This window comes from Malania oleifera, chromosome 7 (genome assembly GCF_029873635.1).
Source record: "Malania oleifera isolate guangnan ecotype guangnan chromosome 7, ASM2987363v1, whole genome shotgun sequence".
NCBI lineage: Eukaryota > Viridiplantae > Streptophyta > Magnoliopsida > Santalales > Ximeniaceae > Malania > Malania oleifera.
In genome coordinates, this window is record NC_080423.1 from 81972509 (window position 1) to 81993607 (window position 21099).

The 21099-nt window shown below is 37.0% G+C and overlaps 1 protein-coding gene across 3 annotated transcripts in view; it reads right to left on the minus strand.

Moving 5' to 3' along the window:
* Positions 1-20739, minus strand: part of LOC131160440 (ribonuclease II, chloroplastic/mitochondrial) — a 37039-nt gene extending 16300 nt beyond the window's left edge. Inside the window, exons 1-8 of one of the 3 annotated variants that reach the window (XM_058116120.1) lie at positions 20662-20739; positions 20287-20573; positions 5795-5954; positions 5547-5660; positions 5370-5447; positions 5168-5299; positions 4069-4290; positions 3547-3729 (exon numbers count right to left, since the gene is read on the minus strand). In XM_058116120.1, coding sequence (XP_057972103.1) covers positions 3547-3729; positions 4069-4290; positions 5168-5299; positions 5370-5447; positions 5547-5660; positions 5795-5954; positions 20287-20558 — 1161 coding nt within the window. In that variant the 5' untranslated portion in view covers positions 20559-20573; positions 20662-20739. Of the gene's footprint in view, positions 1-3546; positions 3730-4068; positions 4291-5167; positions 5300-5369; positions 5448-5546; positions 5661-5794; positions 5955-20286 lie in introns of all 3 variants that reach the window. The other 2 variants (XM_058116122.1, XM_058116121.1) reach the window with 2 other exon arrangements.
* Between the last annotated feature and the right edge of the window lie 360 nt (positions 20740-21099).

Below are 21099 nucleotides of genomic sequence, written 5' to 3' on the forward strand. Positions count from 1 at the left end.
CTAGTTCCACGTCCTTAGCTTCTCCTTCAACACTTCCAGCTAAACAAACAGACTGTTGCCCCTCAACCTTCAGCCACATGTTTTCAAATCCTTCGACCTTCAGACACATGTTTTCAAACTTTAAAAAGAGCTTTACATTGCCAAATACCTTCAAAATCTAATCAAATTGGGTGGTCATCAGACAAGATGAGGAAGCAACTTTTTTTGAGGGAATTTGGGAAATCCTCATCCCAAGAAGAAGAAATGAGGAACCTGCCCAGACACAAAAGGAAGATCTTTCTCTAAAATAGGTCCCTCATAAATTCTCCTCCTCTAGAGTAAACCAATAAAAATATGTGCATGAATGAACCCTGCAAATGCCTTGCAAGCTTCCAAACAACTCCCCACTACTCTCTCTAGGGATAAAGCACTAAGCTGAAATCCCTTTCTAGACACTAGAGAACCCATCCATGCCCCCACCAAGTCTAAATTCTACCACAATAAAAGTCCAAAATGGGCTAATCTTTTCCTTCCCATAAGTCCCAGAGAACCCTGTAAAGGAAGTTACAGGAAATGAGAGAGAGAGAGAGAGAGAGAGAGAGAGAGAGAGAGAAGAGAAGAGAAGGGGAGAAGGAATGAAGAAGAAGAAGAAGAAAAGAGGAGAGGCTGCACATAGAGAGAAAGGGAAGAGAGATAGCTCTGAATTCAAATCTGATAACTTTCTTCATACATTACGCAAAGTTCTTATGCACCCAACATTGTTCCTAAAACAAATAATTACAAAACAATCCCAAAGTACCTAAAATATTCAAAATAACTCTGATTAACAAAAATTTCTAAAATATATAGATTTACGAATTTAAAACAAAACCCTAATTATTGAATCCTCAAAAAGAATATGATTGTCTAAAATTATCTGTAAGCAGACCTTCACCGCCATTCTAACTGGGTTCCGAGCAACATCCCAGTTCTATCCTGACCTTCTACCTCCCCCATCTACCTCAACCCCAAGTTCCTCTCTCCATTGTGTGCCACCCATCTCAATGTTTGAGTTCACACACTCCCTTGAGTCCCTTTTACCCTCCCTGCGACAAACCAAATCAATACTGGCACTGTTTCTGGTCAGCAAGGAATCAAATACTTCCAGCCTCTCCACCTTATGTTACTTCAACCTCTGCTGGTAAAAGCCCATCCCTGTATCTAACAAGTAACATCATGAACCCATCATAAATCAGTACACGCTGGGTAGCTTCATCCATTTCAGAGAAACATCCACAGAGGTCCCCCACCTTACTCAAAACCACTTCCTCCCAAAGATGTACAAGCAAATCTAGCAGCCATACCCAAATCTCCTTCAACTTGAATGCCTTCCTGTAAAAGCCTACTGGATGCCACAAATCAAGAACCATTTCAGTCCATTCAGATTACCATCTTCTATTTAACACCACCTCGGTCACCTTCCTCGTCTGAACACAATGGAAACAATGCTTAGTTCATCTTGAGAAGCTTTGCACCTGCCTTAGAACACCAACTCTCATCCACTCATTGCTGCATCTCTCCTCCCCCAGGCTAAACCCCCTTCCCTGCATAGCTACCATCAGCACCTTGTTTAACTTGTCAATATAATCATGTTGGTAGCTCCATTTCCACCAAAACTGAGCTACCATACGACAACAATTGGATGTAGATGCCTTACCCAGCAGCCACTTCACTCCTGCAGCCGCAGTCCTGAAGGATTTCAAATTTGTACCACCTGCTCTCTCATATTCTTTCCCTTCATCAACCACTCGGCAGACCAAAGTCAAAAATTTCCAGCCCTCAATATCTGCTGCTGATCCACAAACACACCACATGCAGCATTCTGAAGGTCAATGAAGCTCTCTGTGCATCTCCCATTTCCGTGATTCTTCACCAGATCTGACCTAACAGATTGAAGCCATCCACCTTGCTTCTCTCCTGGAGAGATCTTAATGCAGTTCAATCTTCCGCCTTCCTCTTTCAGCAATCAAAACCCCATCCTCTAGGGCATCCAGTTTGATCTCAAAAGTTTTACTCTTCAGCTGCACAAAATTTCACCTCATGTTTATGCACCAGATTTAAAATTGAAGGTTCTCATTCTTTAGTAATGATTGTCCTGATAAAACTACATCATGTCACACATATTACATTCACAGGCATACTGATACATCATACCCCCAGCCTCAAACCTGCTCCCATACCCAGAAAATCAAAAATACATCCATGCACACGTGATGGGATATAATCATGAAGCCTTGACTTTGTAGAACCTATTTATCAATCACATGGCTTTGATTATTGATGGAAGGCAAGCATCAGTTAAGTACAGCCCAATACTTCTGAACAAAAGTTGTATCCATCAAATACATCAAGTGGACATAAATGATAAATATATTGATGTTTATGGTGACAGAATAAATCCACATAATTTGGGGCCTCATCATGTTTATAATGACAGAATAAGTCCACTGAATTTGAGGCTCATTGACTGATAATATCCAGTATGACTCAGTTGAATAAGTTTTGTGCTTGACAATGTTATGTTTCGGGGGAATGGTTGAAAATTCGGAAACATTAACTCAAATAGCCTCGTGCCCCAGCCCAACTACTTCCAGAGAGCCAGATGAATCCTTGTTCATAATTTAGACCTATGTAGAGCCACATAATTAAATTCTTAGAAATCATGGTTGTCATCAGTTAGCACTGCCTCCGTCCAAGTTCTATTCCCCTTTGACTGGAATAAAGGAGCTTGAATATTTATCATAATAAAAATAAATAAATAATAAATAAATTTGTTATTACTATTTTGATATTATATGAATGCAATAGATGGATTTGAAGTACAGTTCAATAAATTTACATCATAAACTAAAATTATTAGCTAAACAAATAAATAAATAATATGCTATTACTATTTTGATATTATATGAATGCAATAGATGGATTTGAGGTACAGTTCAATAAATTTACACCATAAACTACAATTATTAGCTCACGTTAGTTTTGTTCTCTTTTTTTTGGTTGGTGACATTTGATCCCTGGAGCCCCCAATCTCCAGCCAAATCCTAAAGCAGCATTAACCTAATTATTAACTAAACACTGTTATAACATACTGCAGGGTCAACAATATCATTTTTTCCTTTTTGCCTTTTCTGTAAGTTTTCTGGATCACATTTAGTTGAAAACTACACAAATCAAACACTAATCTAGAAACCAAAACTAAGCATTAAAAGTGCTATTTTTGCCATGTTGCAGAGGCTCTGTTTAGAGCTCAGCATATGGAGATAACACATGAAACCTCTCTCTGTGCCATCCCAGATGCAACTTACGAAAGCATATCAAGATAGGAATTTGAACTCAAAGAGCTTAAACCCCAGTTAGATTGCAATTTCCTTCAAAAAATTATTGAATGCCTTCATAGACACATTGTAGTCTGCCCCTTCCCCAGACCCTGCATGTGCGGGAGCTTTGTGCACCGAGCTGCCCTTTGATACCTCGCCTAAGCTTCTGAGAATTTTTATAGATTTTTAGAACAGCAAACATGCTCACCTTATCTGGGTCAGATGACTCGCGCATAAGACCTTCTGCAGCTGATATTATCTCATCTGAATAATCAGCATGGATGTTGAACTTTAACATATCAAGATTGACATGTACAGGAAAATACCCAATGTCTATGAGAAGATTTACTGCCGAGGATGCAGTTCTTGCCAGTCCCATTCCTTTAAGGATCTGACAGGAAGGAAAATAGATATGACATAAAGTGAAAAATTATTAGTGAAGTTCATATACATCACAAAGACGAAATTAAGAATTTTAAAGAAGGGAACAATATGATACAAAATAAAAGATAAAGAGGGTCAAACTCCAATTAAAGTTAAAATGAATTTTTTTAATATTTTAGCAATATTAATAATGTTTTTAACAAAAAAATAGTCAGCAAATGTAACTTCACCCATGGTAACATCTGCCAAAGATATTAGGCTAAAAGCCTTTTAAACCAATTAGCGACTAATTTTTCTTGATAAATGCTGGACAACAATAAACACTCAAGTTCAAGAGAATTGTTACCATCCCAGCCGTTTTCCTTTCGTCATCAGTTTTGCATGCATCAACAGCATATGCCTGAAGAGACTCAATTCTGTCTCTAATTTTCTCGTCATCCTTCCACATAGACTTTGGGGGTTTTGCATCCAAAGGCCTTGCCTTAGCAGATTTTAGCAACTGTATAAACTCCTCAAATTCCTTGTCAGCAACCTCCTTGGCAAGCTTCCTACGTAGAAGTTCTTCTACCTAGTTTTTCAAACATCCGGATTTCCTCTTTAAGACCATTAAGAAAGAAGCAAGCAATCTTCAGAAAATATACATAACTAACTTAACCAATCAACTTTGTATGATCATGTAATGGCAGATTAGCATTACAAAATTGAAATATCAATTAATGAGGTCTATTGAAATTTGGAAAGCATCAGCAACTTCGAAAAGAAGAAGATGAATAAGGAGACGAAAAAATAGGGATCAATGAAGCTAGATTACTCGCAAAAGATAAAGATAGTTTGGCTACACTAGGCTACTAACTTAGCTTTGCCATCCTCATAACCAAACATTACTCCTACTAACCCAAAGTGACGTTCCTTTTTGAAAAAAAAAAAAAGTTTTAAGCATGGGATTCTTCAGACAACTTTTTGAAGAAGTTCTGGTTGCAGGCATTGAACTCAATGCGGCATACCTGAGAGCAACAACATCATGCATAAAATCCTAATCCAGTCTGCCTCAGCAGCAACTTGTTTAACTAATCCCATGTTCTGGGAGCCATAGAAAAAACACCCAGCAGGATCTTTCTTCATGGAAGCTTCCTGCATCTCTGGACCAATTTACTAAAAAGTAATAAGGGAACCTAAGGGATCTAATCACCTAAATTCCAAGCTAAAATAGCACCATCAATGCCTAAGACAAAATAAATTACACCATCAACATTAACACGCCCTCAAATCCATTTGAGATCTTTAAATATATATATATATATATATAAACAAATATCATCTGTACAGAATACACAATTATTTCACATATAACACAACTGAAGCTAAATAACAATTCCACTAAAAATGCCCCTCTTATTAATCAATATTTAACACCCAGAAGACCCCAAAAAAGTTCTAAAATATACCTGCTCAGTACGCCGAGGACCATAAACAGATCGAGAACCTTTATTCTCTAGCACAGTGAAATAAACTTCATCTTTTGAAAGCAAAATATGGGCACAATAACTCTCCAGAGGCTCCTTGCTGCCAAATATCATCTGTAGAATGAGCTAATTTAATTACAATAGCAATTAGACTAGACCATGACATGTAAGAAGAATATAGTACCTCTGCTAATCCCTCAGCTGTCACTGACTTTTTGTTTTCAAGGAGCTCAATCCAAGCAAATTCAAGCAGTGTAGGGTCCTGCCAAAACATGAAATATATATATATATATATATATATAATACAGTACAAACCAACAGAAAGAAAAATGACACATTTGCTTCAGCATGAAGAACCAACCAAGTTATCCTGAGCTTTCTTAATAAATTCTGGAATTTCTTTATGGTCAAAATTTTCAAGACCTGGAACAATAAACGTAATTTGTTGTGGCTTAATGGAGGATGTGATGCCATTCTGCATCATAAAAACCAGGAGAACAATCAAACAGGCAAAAAAAACTGATCATTCTTCAGCAATGGATAAAAGATTACTAAGTTCCAAACCCTAGCAACCTATTCAACAGCCGCATGAGTTGTTTCTAATAGAACCTGATCTGACACCATCCAGTTCTTCTTGCCATCAGGTTTCTGAGCAACTGCTAACAATACCCTTTCAGAATCTTTCCTAAACTCCAGCAGGAACCCTTTCTGCAGTGCTTGCTTTCCAAGCTCATCTTCAAGAAGCTCGCCACTACTTGTTAAACCCATTCTGCAAAGTGAAAATATTATACTAATGCAAACCCACCAAAAAAAGAAAGAAACAATCTGAAATCCAATTAGTATAGTAAATCACAATGTTCTCAGGTGGAAGATTAAACCCCTGCACGCTAGACTGATGCCAACCAAAATGAAGGTTTGGTTTGGTATGGTTTGAGTTAAGGCTAGTGCAGGGAGCAAAGACATGGATCCTCTTACAACTTAGAAGACTTTGGAACTGATTGCTACTTCTTATTCTAAATCCAGATATTATTTTACGCAGTGAGGTCACTATCAAATATACATAACAATTTAAGCACCATGGAAACTTATACTTCTGTTCCAATAGGGCAAGGAATACCTTAGTGTTTCCATTTTTTACAATAGTACTTTTATACATAACAAAAGAAGTTCATTAAGGAAGAAAAGATATACAATTTGAGAAGGCAAGAAGTCCACCAATAATAAAACCAAAGAAGAAAAGGAGAAAAGCATCACAAAACTATATCCAAGAGCCTGGTTTCAATTCATTCCCATCACAGTTTATAGAACACTTTAACTTAGCAAACTCTCATTGTCACTTGTTCATCTTGCTCCTTCCACAATCCTCTTGGATCCAACAACCATAGTTCCATCTTTTCCTATTGATCTAGGGCTTCAGTAAATTTTTCTCTAACTTCCTTCTCTAGAGAGATGGTCATGAGCAATATAACATCTCCTTTAGACCCAGTCGACATCTCTTCGATCAGACGATTCTTTGCTTTTTTAATATATTTCTCAATCTCAGATATGGGAATCCCTTCAGTTTTCTTCTTCCTTAACTTTTGTTCTATTGTAATTCTTACTTACATGAACATCTGCACTTGTCGGTGCTGGTTATCATGCTCTCCATCCGGCATCTCCCTCCTCTGAGATTGTGAGCATGGCCAGCCTCGCCCTCCCCTCCTTCTGAAACCCCATTGCCTACAACCCCTTCCCCACAATACCCCAACCAAGAAATCGAAGCCTAGTAATCAAAGAAACTGAACCCCTTCTTCTCTCCTAACACCGGAAAAGCCTTCTCGTCAAGCACCTTTCGCTATTCATAAAACGCTCAGCTTCAGAAAGTCGTGTATCCCTTTGCTACCCCATTTTTGGATGCCAAAGTTTGTTCAATGACCAGTGACAACCTATTTTGAATCAATTAGTCTTTTCCCCCCACCAATGAATTCATTGAAGCAACCCAAGATGATTGTCTAGCCACACCTCTCATTCTCGAAGAAGGGATGGGAGGCCATGCAACATTGATAATTGAAAGAAAGGTGGTCTCTGTAAGCCAACTGGATTCCTCAACTTACCATATCACTAAATTTGCAAGGAAGCTAATGGTGGAGAAAGAGGAGCTCGTGCGGACTCTACGGCTGACAGGGTACTTTGTGAGGTCAGAAATAGGATTGATGGAGTTTGAAGAGGGCTAACCTTAAAAAAAATTAAAAAATTAAAAAATTAAAAAATAAAATAAAATAAAATAAAATAACAGGAAATAGAGTTAGCCTCAAGATTATAGAAAACGACCCAGGAAGATATCTTCGCTTGAAGAAGGAGAACAAAAGTAGATTCCAAGATGTGTAAATTCCCAAAACAATGCAAGATAAACTACTCTAGTCCTAAGCAAATTGTTAGCAGTAGCCACACCTTTGAATATTCTAGCATTCCTTTCCAACCAAACACACCAAATAATACCCATAACAATGCATCGCCTTGGAGCTTTCGCCTATCCTTTCCTTTGCCAAAAGCCCTAAAAGTACTGGTACAGAAGGCCTTCAAATTGGCCCTAATAACCCATTGACCCTATTCTTCAAGATAGGCCTCCAAATTGGGTCATGACGATCCATCCAAATACCTGCTTCTTGTCCTGCATCAGCACCTCATGATTTTTTTCCCCAATATTAAAGCAACCAAAGCAGGACAAGGGTTTGATATTCCAAGGGGCAAAATTCAACCCTCAAATTACCAAAAGAACTGTGACATCATTGTGCAGTTAAAAACCTGTCACGCTCTCTAGCAATTGTTAATGGTTATCTTGACCTTTTAGCCATGGTTTTAAATAACGGCCACAACCGTTATGTAACGTCGTTACATAATTTTTTTTTGGGTTCCCCATACCATTACATAGCTGCCGTTATGGACGGCAACCATTACGTAAAGGCAGCTCTGGCCATTACGTAACCGCTACAAGACTGTTATGCCAAAACTTTTTTGTTTTATTTTTACTTTTCCTTCTTACTTTTGTTTTTCCCTCCTTTCATAATCATTCTCAATATACTACATGGCAAGTGGGAAAATAGATTACAATGAGGATGATAATTATACAAAATTTATAATTTTTTTAAATACTCACAAGAGATGCATTAATTAATGATTTGAAAATACTAACTTGTTAGGAAAAAAATTTATTTTGACAAAATTAGCAATTTGATATTTTCCAACTTCAACCTTCTTTTCCTTTCAGTTATTGTATATTTGTATTATTTATATAATTGTATGTCTTATGTGTCTAATAGATTAATGCAGTGTATAATTTTTTTTTATTAATTAATTTATCACACATAAGAATTTATCATGCATAAGAACAATGAGAAAGTATAAATACACACAAATAATTTTTTTTTAATGGCAATTAAAAACAAACGTAAATTTCTTGCCCTTACCAAATAACTTAGTTAGTTGAACTAAAGGATCCAAAATACACTAAAACTCTTTCTAAGAAGGGTTAAAAGCTTAAAACATGCAAATACACTAATATGCACAAGGCTGTACACGCTTGAAAAAAAATTCACAGCCATTACACCCGCTTCCCGTTATGTAACATCCACTGCTCCTGCTTCCCGTTACACCGGTTACTATTACATTGTGCTACCCTCTACTGCAATTTAAAACCATGCTTTTAGCATTATTAGTATATGCTATAGTTATGTAAGTGTGTGTTAGTAAGGGTATTATGGTCATTGGCATGTACTTGAGTATATTATAAATAGAGGGAGAGACCTATCATTGAGGTCAAGTCTTCCATCTTACCCAATTATTCAATATAATATCAAAGCAAGATCCGACCTAAACCCTACGTTCATACTAAAACCAAATTCTAAACCTCCAACCAAAACCAAACCCTAAACCTCAAACCTACTGCTATAGAAGTATAATCCACACCACCAAAGACTAAAAGCAAAGTCTAGGAGCTGCCGAAAAATACTGTAGCCGCCAGAAAAATCCTGGACACCACTGTCCTTTCCAAAAATTCTAAGAAACACTTCATATATTGCAAATATAACCACATAGCCACCCTTAGAATGGTTTAAATACCTCCATACATCATAATATCAAGTTGTTCATCTTGTATTTTGTTTAAAAATTGAAATTTTTCCAATTGTTCTGTCATAGCACTTTGTCTCTACCAATGTCACCCTTTTTTTATCTACACCATACTACCCTGATTCCTTGAGTGCAATTGACCTTGATGAGTCCTTTCCTCTACCTTGCCTTTTAGGTCATAACCTATTATCTATGCCCAATCCTCCTACATCTTCATCCAATTTGAGTCCTTCCCATCGCTTGGATCATCCCAATTTTTGTAAGTGTACACACCAACTCAAGGGAGGAGAGCCTCCTCCAACTTCTACTTTTGTGCCTCTAGTTCCCTCATCATATAATCCTATTTCCCGTGATGATGATGCTCCTTTAGTTGTTCGAAAAAGTAATGCACTTGTAACCAACATCCAATCTCTAATTTTGTTTGTTATGATTTCTGTTCACCTTCATATCACTATTTTGTTAATACTTCGACTTTTGTTGCTCTTCCAAAATTTATTTCTGGAGCCCAATCCCATTCTGGGTAGAGGACTACAATGGTTGAAGAGATGCATGCACTACATGATAATGATACTTGGGATTCAATATCTCTTCCTCCTAATAAGTCTATTGTTGGTTGTCCCTAGTTGTGCAATGTGAAAGTTAACCTTAATGGTTCTATGGCTTTTTTTTTAATAGAAAAAGAAATTCATTGATAAATTAGGAATGTACAATCAAGAGAAGAGACGCCTTCTTATAAAACTCTGGGAAACCCCAGAGAAAACAAAAAATAAAAACCAAAAGGCATAAAAAATGATACAAGAACATCATCATGCCCTAATAAGTCAACAAAGAATGTCAATCGCACTAAATATCCAAAAAGCACATCCCCTTGAAGTTTCCGATACCCACACACCAAAGAGAAGCCAAATAATGAAGGTCTGTCTCGTTGCTAAGGGATATACTTAGGTGTACGGTTTGGATTATTCAAACGCATTCTCTCTAGTCACTAAACTTGCCTCGGTATGTTTTTTCATCTCCTTAGCCACTACTTGTAATTGGCCAATACATCAGTTAGATGTGAAGAATGCTTTCCTACATGGTGATCTTTAGGAGGTCCAAACGGATCAACCATCATGTTTGTTGCTAAGGGGAGTCCAGCTTAGTGTGTCGGCTTAAGAAATCATTATATGGATTGAAACAGTCTCCTAAAGCGTGGTTTGGTCGATTCAGTGTTGTAGTAGTTGAGTTTGACCTTTGACTGTGTGCAATAGATCACTCTGTAATTTATCATCATACTCCATTCGGCAGGATTTTTCTTATTTTGTATGTGGATGATATTGTGATCACTGGCGATGATGATCAAGGCATCCACGACCTAAAGCTTTTCCTACAGAATAAGTTTCAGACCAAGGACTTGGGACCATTGAAGTACTTCTTGGGTATAGAAGTATCGAGATCTAGTGTGGGAACCACTTGTCAGAAAGTAAGTATGTTGTTGATCTTTTGGATGATACTAGCTGTTGGGATCCAAAATTGTTGATACACAAATGGATTCCAAAAATAAGTTAGTGCAAAGATATGGGTGATTTGTCTCCTAATCCAAGACAGTACCAGAAACTTGTTAAAAAGATGAATTATCTCACAATCACTCGACCGGACATATCCTTCGAAACAAGTGTTGAGAGTCAATTTCTCAATTCTTCAAGAACAAGCCACTGGGCAGTAATTCAAATCTTAAGATATCTTAAAGGTGTACCAAGGAGAGCTCTCTTATATCAAGATCAAGGTCACACTCATAATCAATGATATACCTTCTAACACAAGATCCACAATTCGCTATTGTATCTTTGTCAGTGGTAACTTGGTTTTTTCAAAAAGTAAGAAACATATTGTGGTAACCAAGTCAAATGCTAATTTAGAGTATAGGGTCATAGCTCACACTACATGCGAACTTGTTTGGTTGAAGTGTTGGAAGAACTAGGTTTCCCACATTCTTAGTATATGGAGTTGATGTGTGATAATCAAACTGCTATTTATGTTGCCTTCAACCCAATCTTTCATGAGCAGACAAAGCACATTGACATTGATTGCGACTTTGTTTGGGAGAAACTTATGTAGAAGCTCATTACAACCTCTCATGCGAAATCTAACTTGCGGCCTCTTGATTCATTCACTAAAGACTTGGGAGATATAAATTCATTAGTAATAAGCTAGGAGCATGTGATATACATGCTCCAGCTTGAGGGCGAGTGTAAATGGTCATTTTGGTCTTTTAGCATTATTAGTATGTGCTAGAGTTATATTAGTAAGTGTGAGTTAGTAAGGATATTATGGTCATTGCTGTGTACTTGAGATATATTACAAATAGAGGAAGAGACCTATCATTGAGGTAAGGTATTCCCTTTTTGCCCAATTATTCAACAGCAATAAATTCCTTCATCCTCCCATTGGTCCATGTGAATACAGGCCCTATGTAAGGGTAATCATCTAGCCCAATAGATCATCAGAATTCCTTTAAATCTTGAATCCCAGCCAATCCTCCTGTAGAACAATATTGCTACTATCAGAAATAACCTTAACTGTATTACAGTTACCAAGAACTATCCATGGAGATTCTGCAATTGTTTTTGCCAGATCCTGTAAAACAGCCCACAGTTTCCTTCTTTCCTGCACCTCACTTGAAGCATGCAAAAAAAGTAGCCCAAGTATACTTTCCCTCAATTTGTTAATATTTTCCTGACAATAATATGGCATATACAAGGGTTATAACCCACCCATACTCTACTAGCTAGTTCATCCAGCTCATGAATATAAACGCAGTCCTTCTGAATAGCTATTATAGCTTTATTGAAGTTCTTTGGCTTGATTTTTGTTTCGTTCAGGCCAATCATATTTACTTTATTTCTCAATGATAAATTTGCAGACTTCTTTCTGGTTAAAAGAGTCAATAAAGCCCCTTACTGCATAATATGTGTGCCGTTAGGATGATCTGGTTCAATACATGCATCTGCTGATCATTTCCCTCCCTGATCTGATTAGTCTTTGCTTCCATGGATGGGCCTTTCTCGCCGTCCAGCACCACAATGACTAGAGCCAAAACTGTCCGCAAATTATTCCCTTCTCGGTTCTCTTATCAGACCTTGGAATGCCCTTCCCTTGTTGAAAATTCAGCAGTATCCCTGCAAGCCAATCCATCCAGACATTCTTGGCAATCCATTGTTTACCCCCAGCTTTCACAGCTTGAACTGGTACTAGGCTGCAAATGTTAGCAGCTGAACAATAGCCAACCATCATTTTAATTTCCCGGTTGGTCAGCAGTTGCTTAAGTAGGCTGGGCTTGGCCACCCAAGTTAATATTCTACTGTAAGCCTCAAAAGTTCTTGGATAGTTCACTGACCTGCTCTATAAAGCATTAAAACTGGGCCTTACACCGTATTGACTGAGACTTTGGGCCTCCTAGTTATTTAACATCTGCTAACCAAGCGAAATTTGAGCATACATTCATAATACTCAATAGCTATTCTATATTCAACACAATTATCAGCGACTTTGCCCCACTGCATTGTTATCACCAGATCAAGTCCCAAGGAAACCATGGCCACCTCTAATATCTGCCGCTCTCCCACCCCATGCCACCAACCCCACTGAAAAGACCAACAGGCAGTTCTTCTGCTCTGCAGCCTCTGCCAGAATTCACTCTGCCACTCCACAGCACCTCAGACAGACTGCTCTGGCCTTCCTTCACTAACTCCTTTCAAAAACAAACTTCCCACTACAACCTAGGACCATTGGCATTCAGGAGCACACCACCTCCCTTTTCAATAGATTCCACCATTACCAACAACCAAAGTTCTCACATGAAGCTTCTCCAGCCATCACTTCTGAACTCTCCTAGAATGACAACAAATATCTTTTCCCATTCCAACACAATCCTAACTCCAAAAATTCCCTCTGTTCCCACAGACCTAATACCCATCCAACAATGAATTCCCAATTCGTATTCTGTAAAAACAATTCCCCCCAACCAACCAAAAACCAAATATGACCCATCAAAAACTCATTTTACTGCTGCCAAGGATAGACTTACTCAGAGATTTCAAACCAGATTCCATTTGATAGAAATAAAAGCCACCTTCCCCCCTTTCACCAATCTCAGATCAAAAGATTCCCCTTCAACCTGATGAGTTCACCTGATACCTGTTTCCATAATGAGGAAAATTTTTGGAGCCCATTCGGAACGGAACCCTAGGCGCAACATATAAAAGGGTGCTTTCGGGTGATTAGGGTTTGTGTGGTTGTATTCTTGAAAGAGAGCGAGAGCGAGAGAATTGTATCGCCGCACTCTCTGTGCTTCCTTCCTGATAATATTGAAATCCCTGCAACTCCGTGGACGTAGGCAAAATTGCCGAACCACGTAAATATTGTCTTGTGCGTGTGATTGAATTTTTTCTTTGGTGTCATTCTTTCTCAATTTGTTTCTCACAGGTTTCGGGAATTTGTTCGTATATTCCTAACACAAGCGCCTCCCCTGCCCCTGCCCCTGCTTGTTTCTTCTCATGGCAGGAGCCCCATTTTTCCATTTTTCTTCAGTTTATTTGTATATTTAAAAATCAATAAATAAAAATCCTAATCTGTTGGTGCCTGCCAGTTTTTCATTCTTTGACCACCAAGCCTCCTTCTGCCAATATTAATCTGAATGTCTTGCTTTTTTTCCTAGAAAGCAATATATTGGTATTCGTCAAAAATAATTGATGTTTTCTTTTTTTAGAAAAAAAAATCATCAATGAAAATAAAAAAGAATTACAAATTCTTGGAGAACAAGACATCCTCTTAAGTTTTTTTTTCAAAGACCTAGTTTTGCACAAATATGGCATGTCCAATTCTTTAATCATTACTTTGCTAACATAAAACTGAACTCATTACTTTGCTAACATAAAACTGAACATTCTTTTTATTTTTCTTATAAATCATTATACATTTGATATCTGTTGACAAATACTTATATTCGGATTCTATAGAAGTTCTGAACATTAATTATGTTTTTACGGGTTAATCCTCACATCACCAAAAATCCCCATATTCCTTTTCTTCAAAGATAACTCAAGAAATTTCAACCTCCTCATAAACCTAAAACCCTCCCAACCTCAAACAATAATTCCTCCAAATCTCCTCAACAGAAAGAAGGAAAGCAGGATGATCAGCCACATATTTTCAAACCAAACCAGAATAAGACCCACCTACCTTATAAGAATCCAAAATAAGAATAAATAAATAAATAAAATTGGCAGAGGACCAGCCTAACAAGCATATCCTATAAGATATTTAGCAAAAGCATCCTTTCACTCCACAAACCACACAAGAATCTTTTCTTCAGATTGCTTTGGGGTCTCAATTTTCCTTATATATGACGAGATTCATCGGCTCTGTTAGCTTGATTTGTTTTTTATTTGTTGTTTGCATTTGATTCATTTTTCCCTTTTTTTTATCTGTTTTGTTTAGGAGGATTTCTTATCCACCTTGCATATTGTTTCTTCTCTTAATACAGGTTCTTTTTCTATCCAAAAAAATGATAATAATCTAATACCCTTTTTTAGGTGGTGAATGCAATTAACAGACCTGAGATTTTTCTTTTCACATTGAAGGTGGTTGCTGTTTTGGAATTTTGGAAGGTTTTAACAAAGCCATCCAATCATGCGAAAATCAGAAAAGCAAGAAACTCTAGACAACTAGAAGAAAACACCCACAATGGTGCAAAAAAACGTCCCTTTGCCAGATCAAATGAATAGGCATAGAGCAATCATGAAAAATGTGAACACTCCTGTTCAATTATACAACCCATAAAACAGCAAAAACTACACAGCACCATAACCTTCTTGCATCCTTACAACCACCAAATGACCAAAATCTCAATAGTCAACAAGAATGCCTCCATGCAACTAGGACGCATCCCATGTTCAAACAATCCAAAGAGCTTATTTCCTAAATTCCAAGCCATAGAGCAACAAAGAAACAAGTCAGCATGAGATCCATCATTTGCATTACACATCCACATAATGGCAAGAGAACAAGCCTTATAAGGTCATCTTCTAACCTATGCAAACTCTATTAAGGATGGCCAGTCATGCAAAAGCCTTAACCTCAGGGAACCTTAACTTTCTACAAACAATTAGCAAGAGGATAAAAACTGGAGAAGACAATCAAATGATAACGAAAAGATTCCACAAGAAAACACACTCAAACCATCTAAAGTTAAAATCCTACATCTCATCTACAAGAAAACTGAAAAGAACACAACAAACTAAAAAGCAAACAAAGCTCCTTGGCCTCCCTATCATTAATATTCCCGCAGAAGTGAAAATCTCGCAAACAGTATCCATTCTCAAAAATCGAAAAAGATAAAATAAGCACATTAAGACATGTAGAAAAACAAAAAAGTGAGGGAAAGGTGACATATAATTCTACCTTAACCCCAAAGATCCTCTAAAAACAAATAACTGGGATAATCATTCCCCACTTTATGCTCAAGACAAGGCAAGATTAAGGATGCAATCTGCAAAATGAATTCCCACAGACTTTTTTGTAAAAATCGAATTCCGACACTAGCATCCACCCATTCTCTTGTAAGTCAAAATTACTCTTTGATTATTTTATGCCAAAGAGAATAAATTTCTAAATAAAAAAGCCATAACTATTTACTCACAAGAAGGGAATGTTTTTAGACACTAAATTTCTGAGGCATAACCCCTCCCCAAAAAAAGGAAAAAAAAAATACTAAGATTGCTACCCTCGCAACTTACAAGATGATCCCTCCGGTCAGCTTTGCCTGGTCAAAGATAATCTCTGACAAATCTCTCTAACCTAGCTGCTACCCCAACCAAAACCTTAAAAAAAGGACCAAATATTAAAAAAAAAAAAAAAAATACAATAGACTGAAGAAAGACACGGCTGAATCAAAAGTAATGCAAACCCCAGAAGTTAAGAGAGCCCTCTTCGAACCACAAATGCTTAAAAGCCCATAGCAAACGTTAGATCCAACAAACAAAGAGACCCATAGCAAACGTTAGATCCAACAAACAAAGAGACTAAGGATTACCACTTAATGAGACTCTTAAATAAGACAAAGGCCACCACTAAACCCCACAACCCACAAGAATAGCCAAAGAAGAAGTCACATCTGAACCTACACTAATAGCACCTAAGCTACACCTACCAGATTAATCTTTTAAGCCCTACAATAACTGAAAAATATAAAAATAAAAATAAAATAAAAAGAATATGACAAAAAGAGGGCCTGGTAATAAATAGTAACATCTGCATATTACAAAAGCAAAACTACATCATCCCTCCCGATCGAAAGACCCAAAAATAAACCATCTATCAACAGTTCTATCAATCATCTTGTACAAAACATTAGCAACCAAAATAAAAAGTGGAGGGGATAAAGGATACCCTTCCCTATAGGGGTCAAAAACCAAGACATAGGTTCATCATTGACAATCACAAACAAAAAAAATGTTGAAAATGACTAGTAAATTGGAAAATCTAATCACAGGATGGGTCTCCCCCTCCATTAATAATGCGTCATGAACATTACAATGACCATCATACAGTTATTAACTCATGCTTACTAAAACATAACAGCAATACTAAATAATTGAGAGTACATAACCACTATCCAGTCACATCCGCCCGCAAGCTGGAGCATAGATATCACATGCTCCTAGTTTGTTACAAACAGATTTAAGCCAAACACCCATAAGAGCTTTAGTGAATCAATCAGCAAGTTGGAATCCAGACTTCACATGAGTGTTTGTCATGAGATTTTGCATAAGCTTCTCTGAAACAAAGTGACAATCAACTACCATGCGTTTCTGCGCTCAAGAAAAACTAGGCTTGAGGCAATATGAATAAATTATTGCACATCAACTCCATAGGCTGAAAATGTAGAAAAGCAAGTTCTTCTAAAACATTCTTTAGCCAAATGGCCCAAATCAGTTCACATATAGTGTGTGCAATGACCCCATACTCCAATTCAGCACTTGCTTGGGCCACAATAAAATGGAGGACAAGATGTCCTCTTAAAAAACAAAATGGAAAAACAGTTACAATAAAGCCCCCCCCCCCCCCCCCCTCTCCAATCTCTCTAAAGATTAGACAACACTCTCCAACCGCAAATATTGAGCTCAAAAGGAAGCAAGGAAGACAACTTTATCCCATAATACATGTGAGCGAGTTGTTTTTTGCTCTTAAAAATCTCCATGTTCGTTTCAAACCACAAAATCTACAATACAGTTTTAAAAAGCACAACTTCACAAGATCATCCCTTCCTTAGTCCTCCCAAAACCCATAAATGAAACCACCAAAATGGCATCAACAGTTTGTGGCATCACCATTCCCTCACCATAAACTGAAAACATAGGCCCAAAGCTGCTTTGCCACCTACAATGAATAAACCTATGTTCACTAGTTTCACTTGCCTTTAACCAATATCCTTATAGGGCCTCTCACCTACAACAAATCAATATTATTAAACCTATTAAGAGACAGTCCACATGAAAGCCCCAATCTTGAAAGTAACCTTAGCCTTCCAAATAAAATTATTCAAGGGAAACGAAGAAGAATTCAAGGATTTCAATATTGAGAGAAAAGATTTCGTGGAAATAGGGCAATCAAGCCCCTCAATCATAGCCCTACCTTTATCCTCCTCAGAGAATAGGCTACTTATTTTGGAACCTAGATTAATGAATTTGGGTTCTTTTCAACTTGTTTTTAGTAAAATATGAGATTTATTCCCATAATTAGAGTTAACAAAGCTAAGTTTGCATTAAAAAAGATGAAAAATGGAAAAGCTATAGGACCGGATGACATCCCAATTGAAGTTTGGAATGCCTAGGTGTTAATGGAATTATATGGATAACTAATTCATTTAACACAATTATAAAAGCTAAGAGAATGACAAACAAATGAAGGAAAAGCAATTTAATACGTATATACAAAAATAAAGGAGATATTCAAAATCGTAATAAGTTAATAACTATCCAAGAATTAAGCTTATGAGTCACACAATGAAACTACAGGAAAGGGTAGTTGAACAAAGATTAAGGTTATAAGCGAAGGTCGCAGAAAATCAATTTGATTTTATGCCTAGAGATCTACTACAAAAGCTATATATCTTTTAAGAAAATTACTGGAAAAGTTTCGGGAAAAGAAAAGGGACTTGCATATGGTTTTTATTAACTAGAAAAAGCATATGATAAGATACCTAGGGAAGATCTATAATGAGTTTTAGGGGAAAAAAATGATGTGTTTAATAGGTAAATTGATGTCATTAAGGATATGTATGATGGAGAAATAACCACTACTAGAACTACAGGTAGAGACACTAGGAAATTTCCAATCACAATAGGTGCACATCAAAGATCTGCTTGGGTCCTTAGCTTTTTGCTCTAATGATGAATGAACTTCCTAGGAGTATCCAAAATGAGGTCCTAGGTGTATGTTGTTTGCAGATGATATTATCTTGATTAATGAAACTAATGGCGGAGTTGAATCTATGTTAGAATTAGGGAAAGAAACTTTAGAATCTATAAGTTTTAGGATAAATTGAAATAAAACAATACACATGAAATGTAAGTTCAATTTCAGTAGGAGGAATATTGGCAAAAAGGTTAAACTCAATGGTCAATAAATCAATAACACTAGTAGATTTTGATACCTTAGATCTACCATGCAAGCTAAACAAGAAATTGAATAATATGTAACACGTAAAGTTAAAGCGGGTTTGGTAAAATGAAGAAGTGTTTCGAGCATGCTGTGTGACCATAGAATACCCTTAAAATTAAAAGGGAGCTCTATAGGACGGCTGTAAGACCAGCTATGCTACATGAACGAGATTGTTCGGCGACAAAAAATAACATATCTAAAAAGTAAAAGTTGTTGAGATGAGAATCTTAAGATTGATGAGTGGTATAACGTTAAAAGATAAACTAAGAAATGAACATATTCGCAAAAAGTTAGGCATAACTCTTGTAAAAGATAAGATACTGGAGGGACAGCTTAGATGATTTGTACGCCTATGAAATATGCCAAATAGTGCGCCAATAAAGAATATTGAGATAGTTACTATAAGGGGTAGGAAAAATAGCCCATGATCGTGCAGATTAGCAAGAAATGATTCATGTAGCCGATCCCAACTAGTGGGACTTAAGGTTTGGTTTGGTGTAATTGTTATTGTTGATATTTACTTGTTTTCAATCAAATTTAGTGGGATTATTGTATTTTCACGCTATTGTTTAACTATTTTTGAAAATAGAATATTTTTTATTTGCAACTTTGAAAACTTAATTTTTGATTTAGAAATTGAAATTTTAAATATTTAACTTTGTTCAGTTTAGCTGGAATAGCAAAGCATTTGTAGCAGGCTAGCAGCTGATGAATAATAAAGCACATTCAATTCATCTTACTCGGCATGCATCCCTTTTGTTGTTGTAACTTGTAATTGAAAACGAGGAGTCTTGAGTTTGCAATCCATGATTTGTATACTAAATTAATTGTTTTCCATGCTCAAAGGCCTATATTGCTGATTTTATTATTGGACTATTTGTTAGGCCTATAATTCCGGACAATACAAATTTTGGTAAAGAATGATTTGAATAGGCTCTGATCCCAATTTTGTGAAGTCGAAGTAGTTTGGTTAGGTTTCAATTTATTATTTGAACCGAACCTAATTGAAACACTTACACTCCAAAATTGCTCTAACCAAAGGCCCCAAAACCAGTCCAGCGATCACAAATCAATTACTGTTGACAGTGATAATCGCATGGCATTCACAACTCAACCCGGTCCCTAATTTTCTTATTTCAATTCGGTTGTCACTCCTACCTTCTCCAATAATTCCGGAAAACTCCGCACAAGGAAGAAAATGAATAGCCTTTCAACATAAATTCCATAAAAATCACAAAAACAACACCTCAGAAGCATCCTATTCAACGATGGTTGAGAATGCGTAAACCTACTTGGCGCCAGCACAAACTCTTTTCCTTTTGCGGGAAGCTTCAAGCTCTTCCATGACGCTTTCTACGAGACTGTGAACAGAACAGCTTCGAAGACCGCCACAGCCGACGAGGTGCCGCCGCTCGGACCCGGAAATCTGAACAGGAATCGATAATTTGAGGCTTCGCCGAGACTGAAAGGCAATGAAATGACGTAAACGATATCGTAGCGCCGAGGGCGGAGGAGACGAAGCAGAGCGAAGGAGGGAATAGCTGTGGACAGCACGAACCGCCATCGTCGTCAACGACACCTAGTGATTGAGAATTAGTAGCATTACAGAGTTCATGGAGTAGCTCTAGTTGAGAACGAGAAGAGACATGCAGTGAGGATTTGATTACCAGTCGTAGTGGTCTGTTCGCTTCTTGGAGTCGATAAAGCCAGGACGCCGAGGATAGAGAAAAGGGACCGCCCCAAGATTCGATATTGACTGGGTCGGGTTGGCGGGTCTTCCAAAATATTGCCGTTTTTTATTTTAAAATTTTAAGAAAGGTAAGTTATTTTTTTATGAATATTTTAAGTAAAATGTAATATAAAATTATATTAATGTTATTTAAATCCATCTAAATTTAAATTTAATCCAATTTTCTGCTATATCCCTACTATTTATTTATATTTTATATTTTATGTTCCTTACTAATGAACGATCTAGGTTCATATCAGGATCTGTAAGTATAAAGTCTAGTAAAAAAAAAAATCATTGAAAGATTGATTATCAATCAATTTGGCAATAACAAAAGGATTACTTTACTAGTAATCGATGTTCCTTTCAGTAAAGT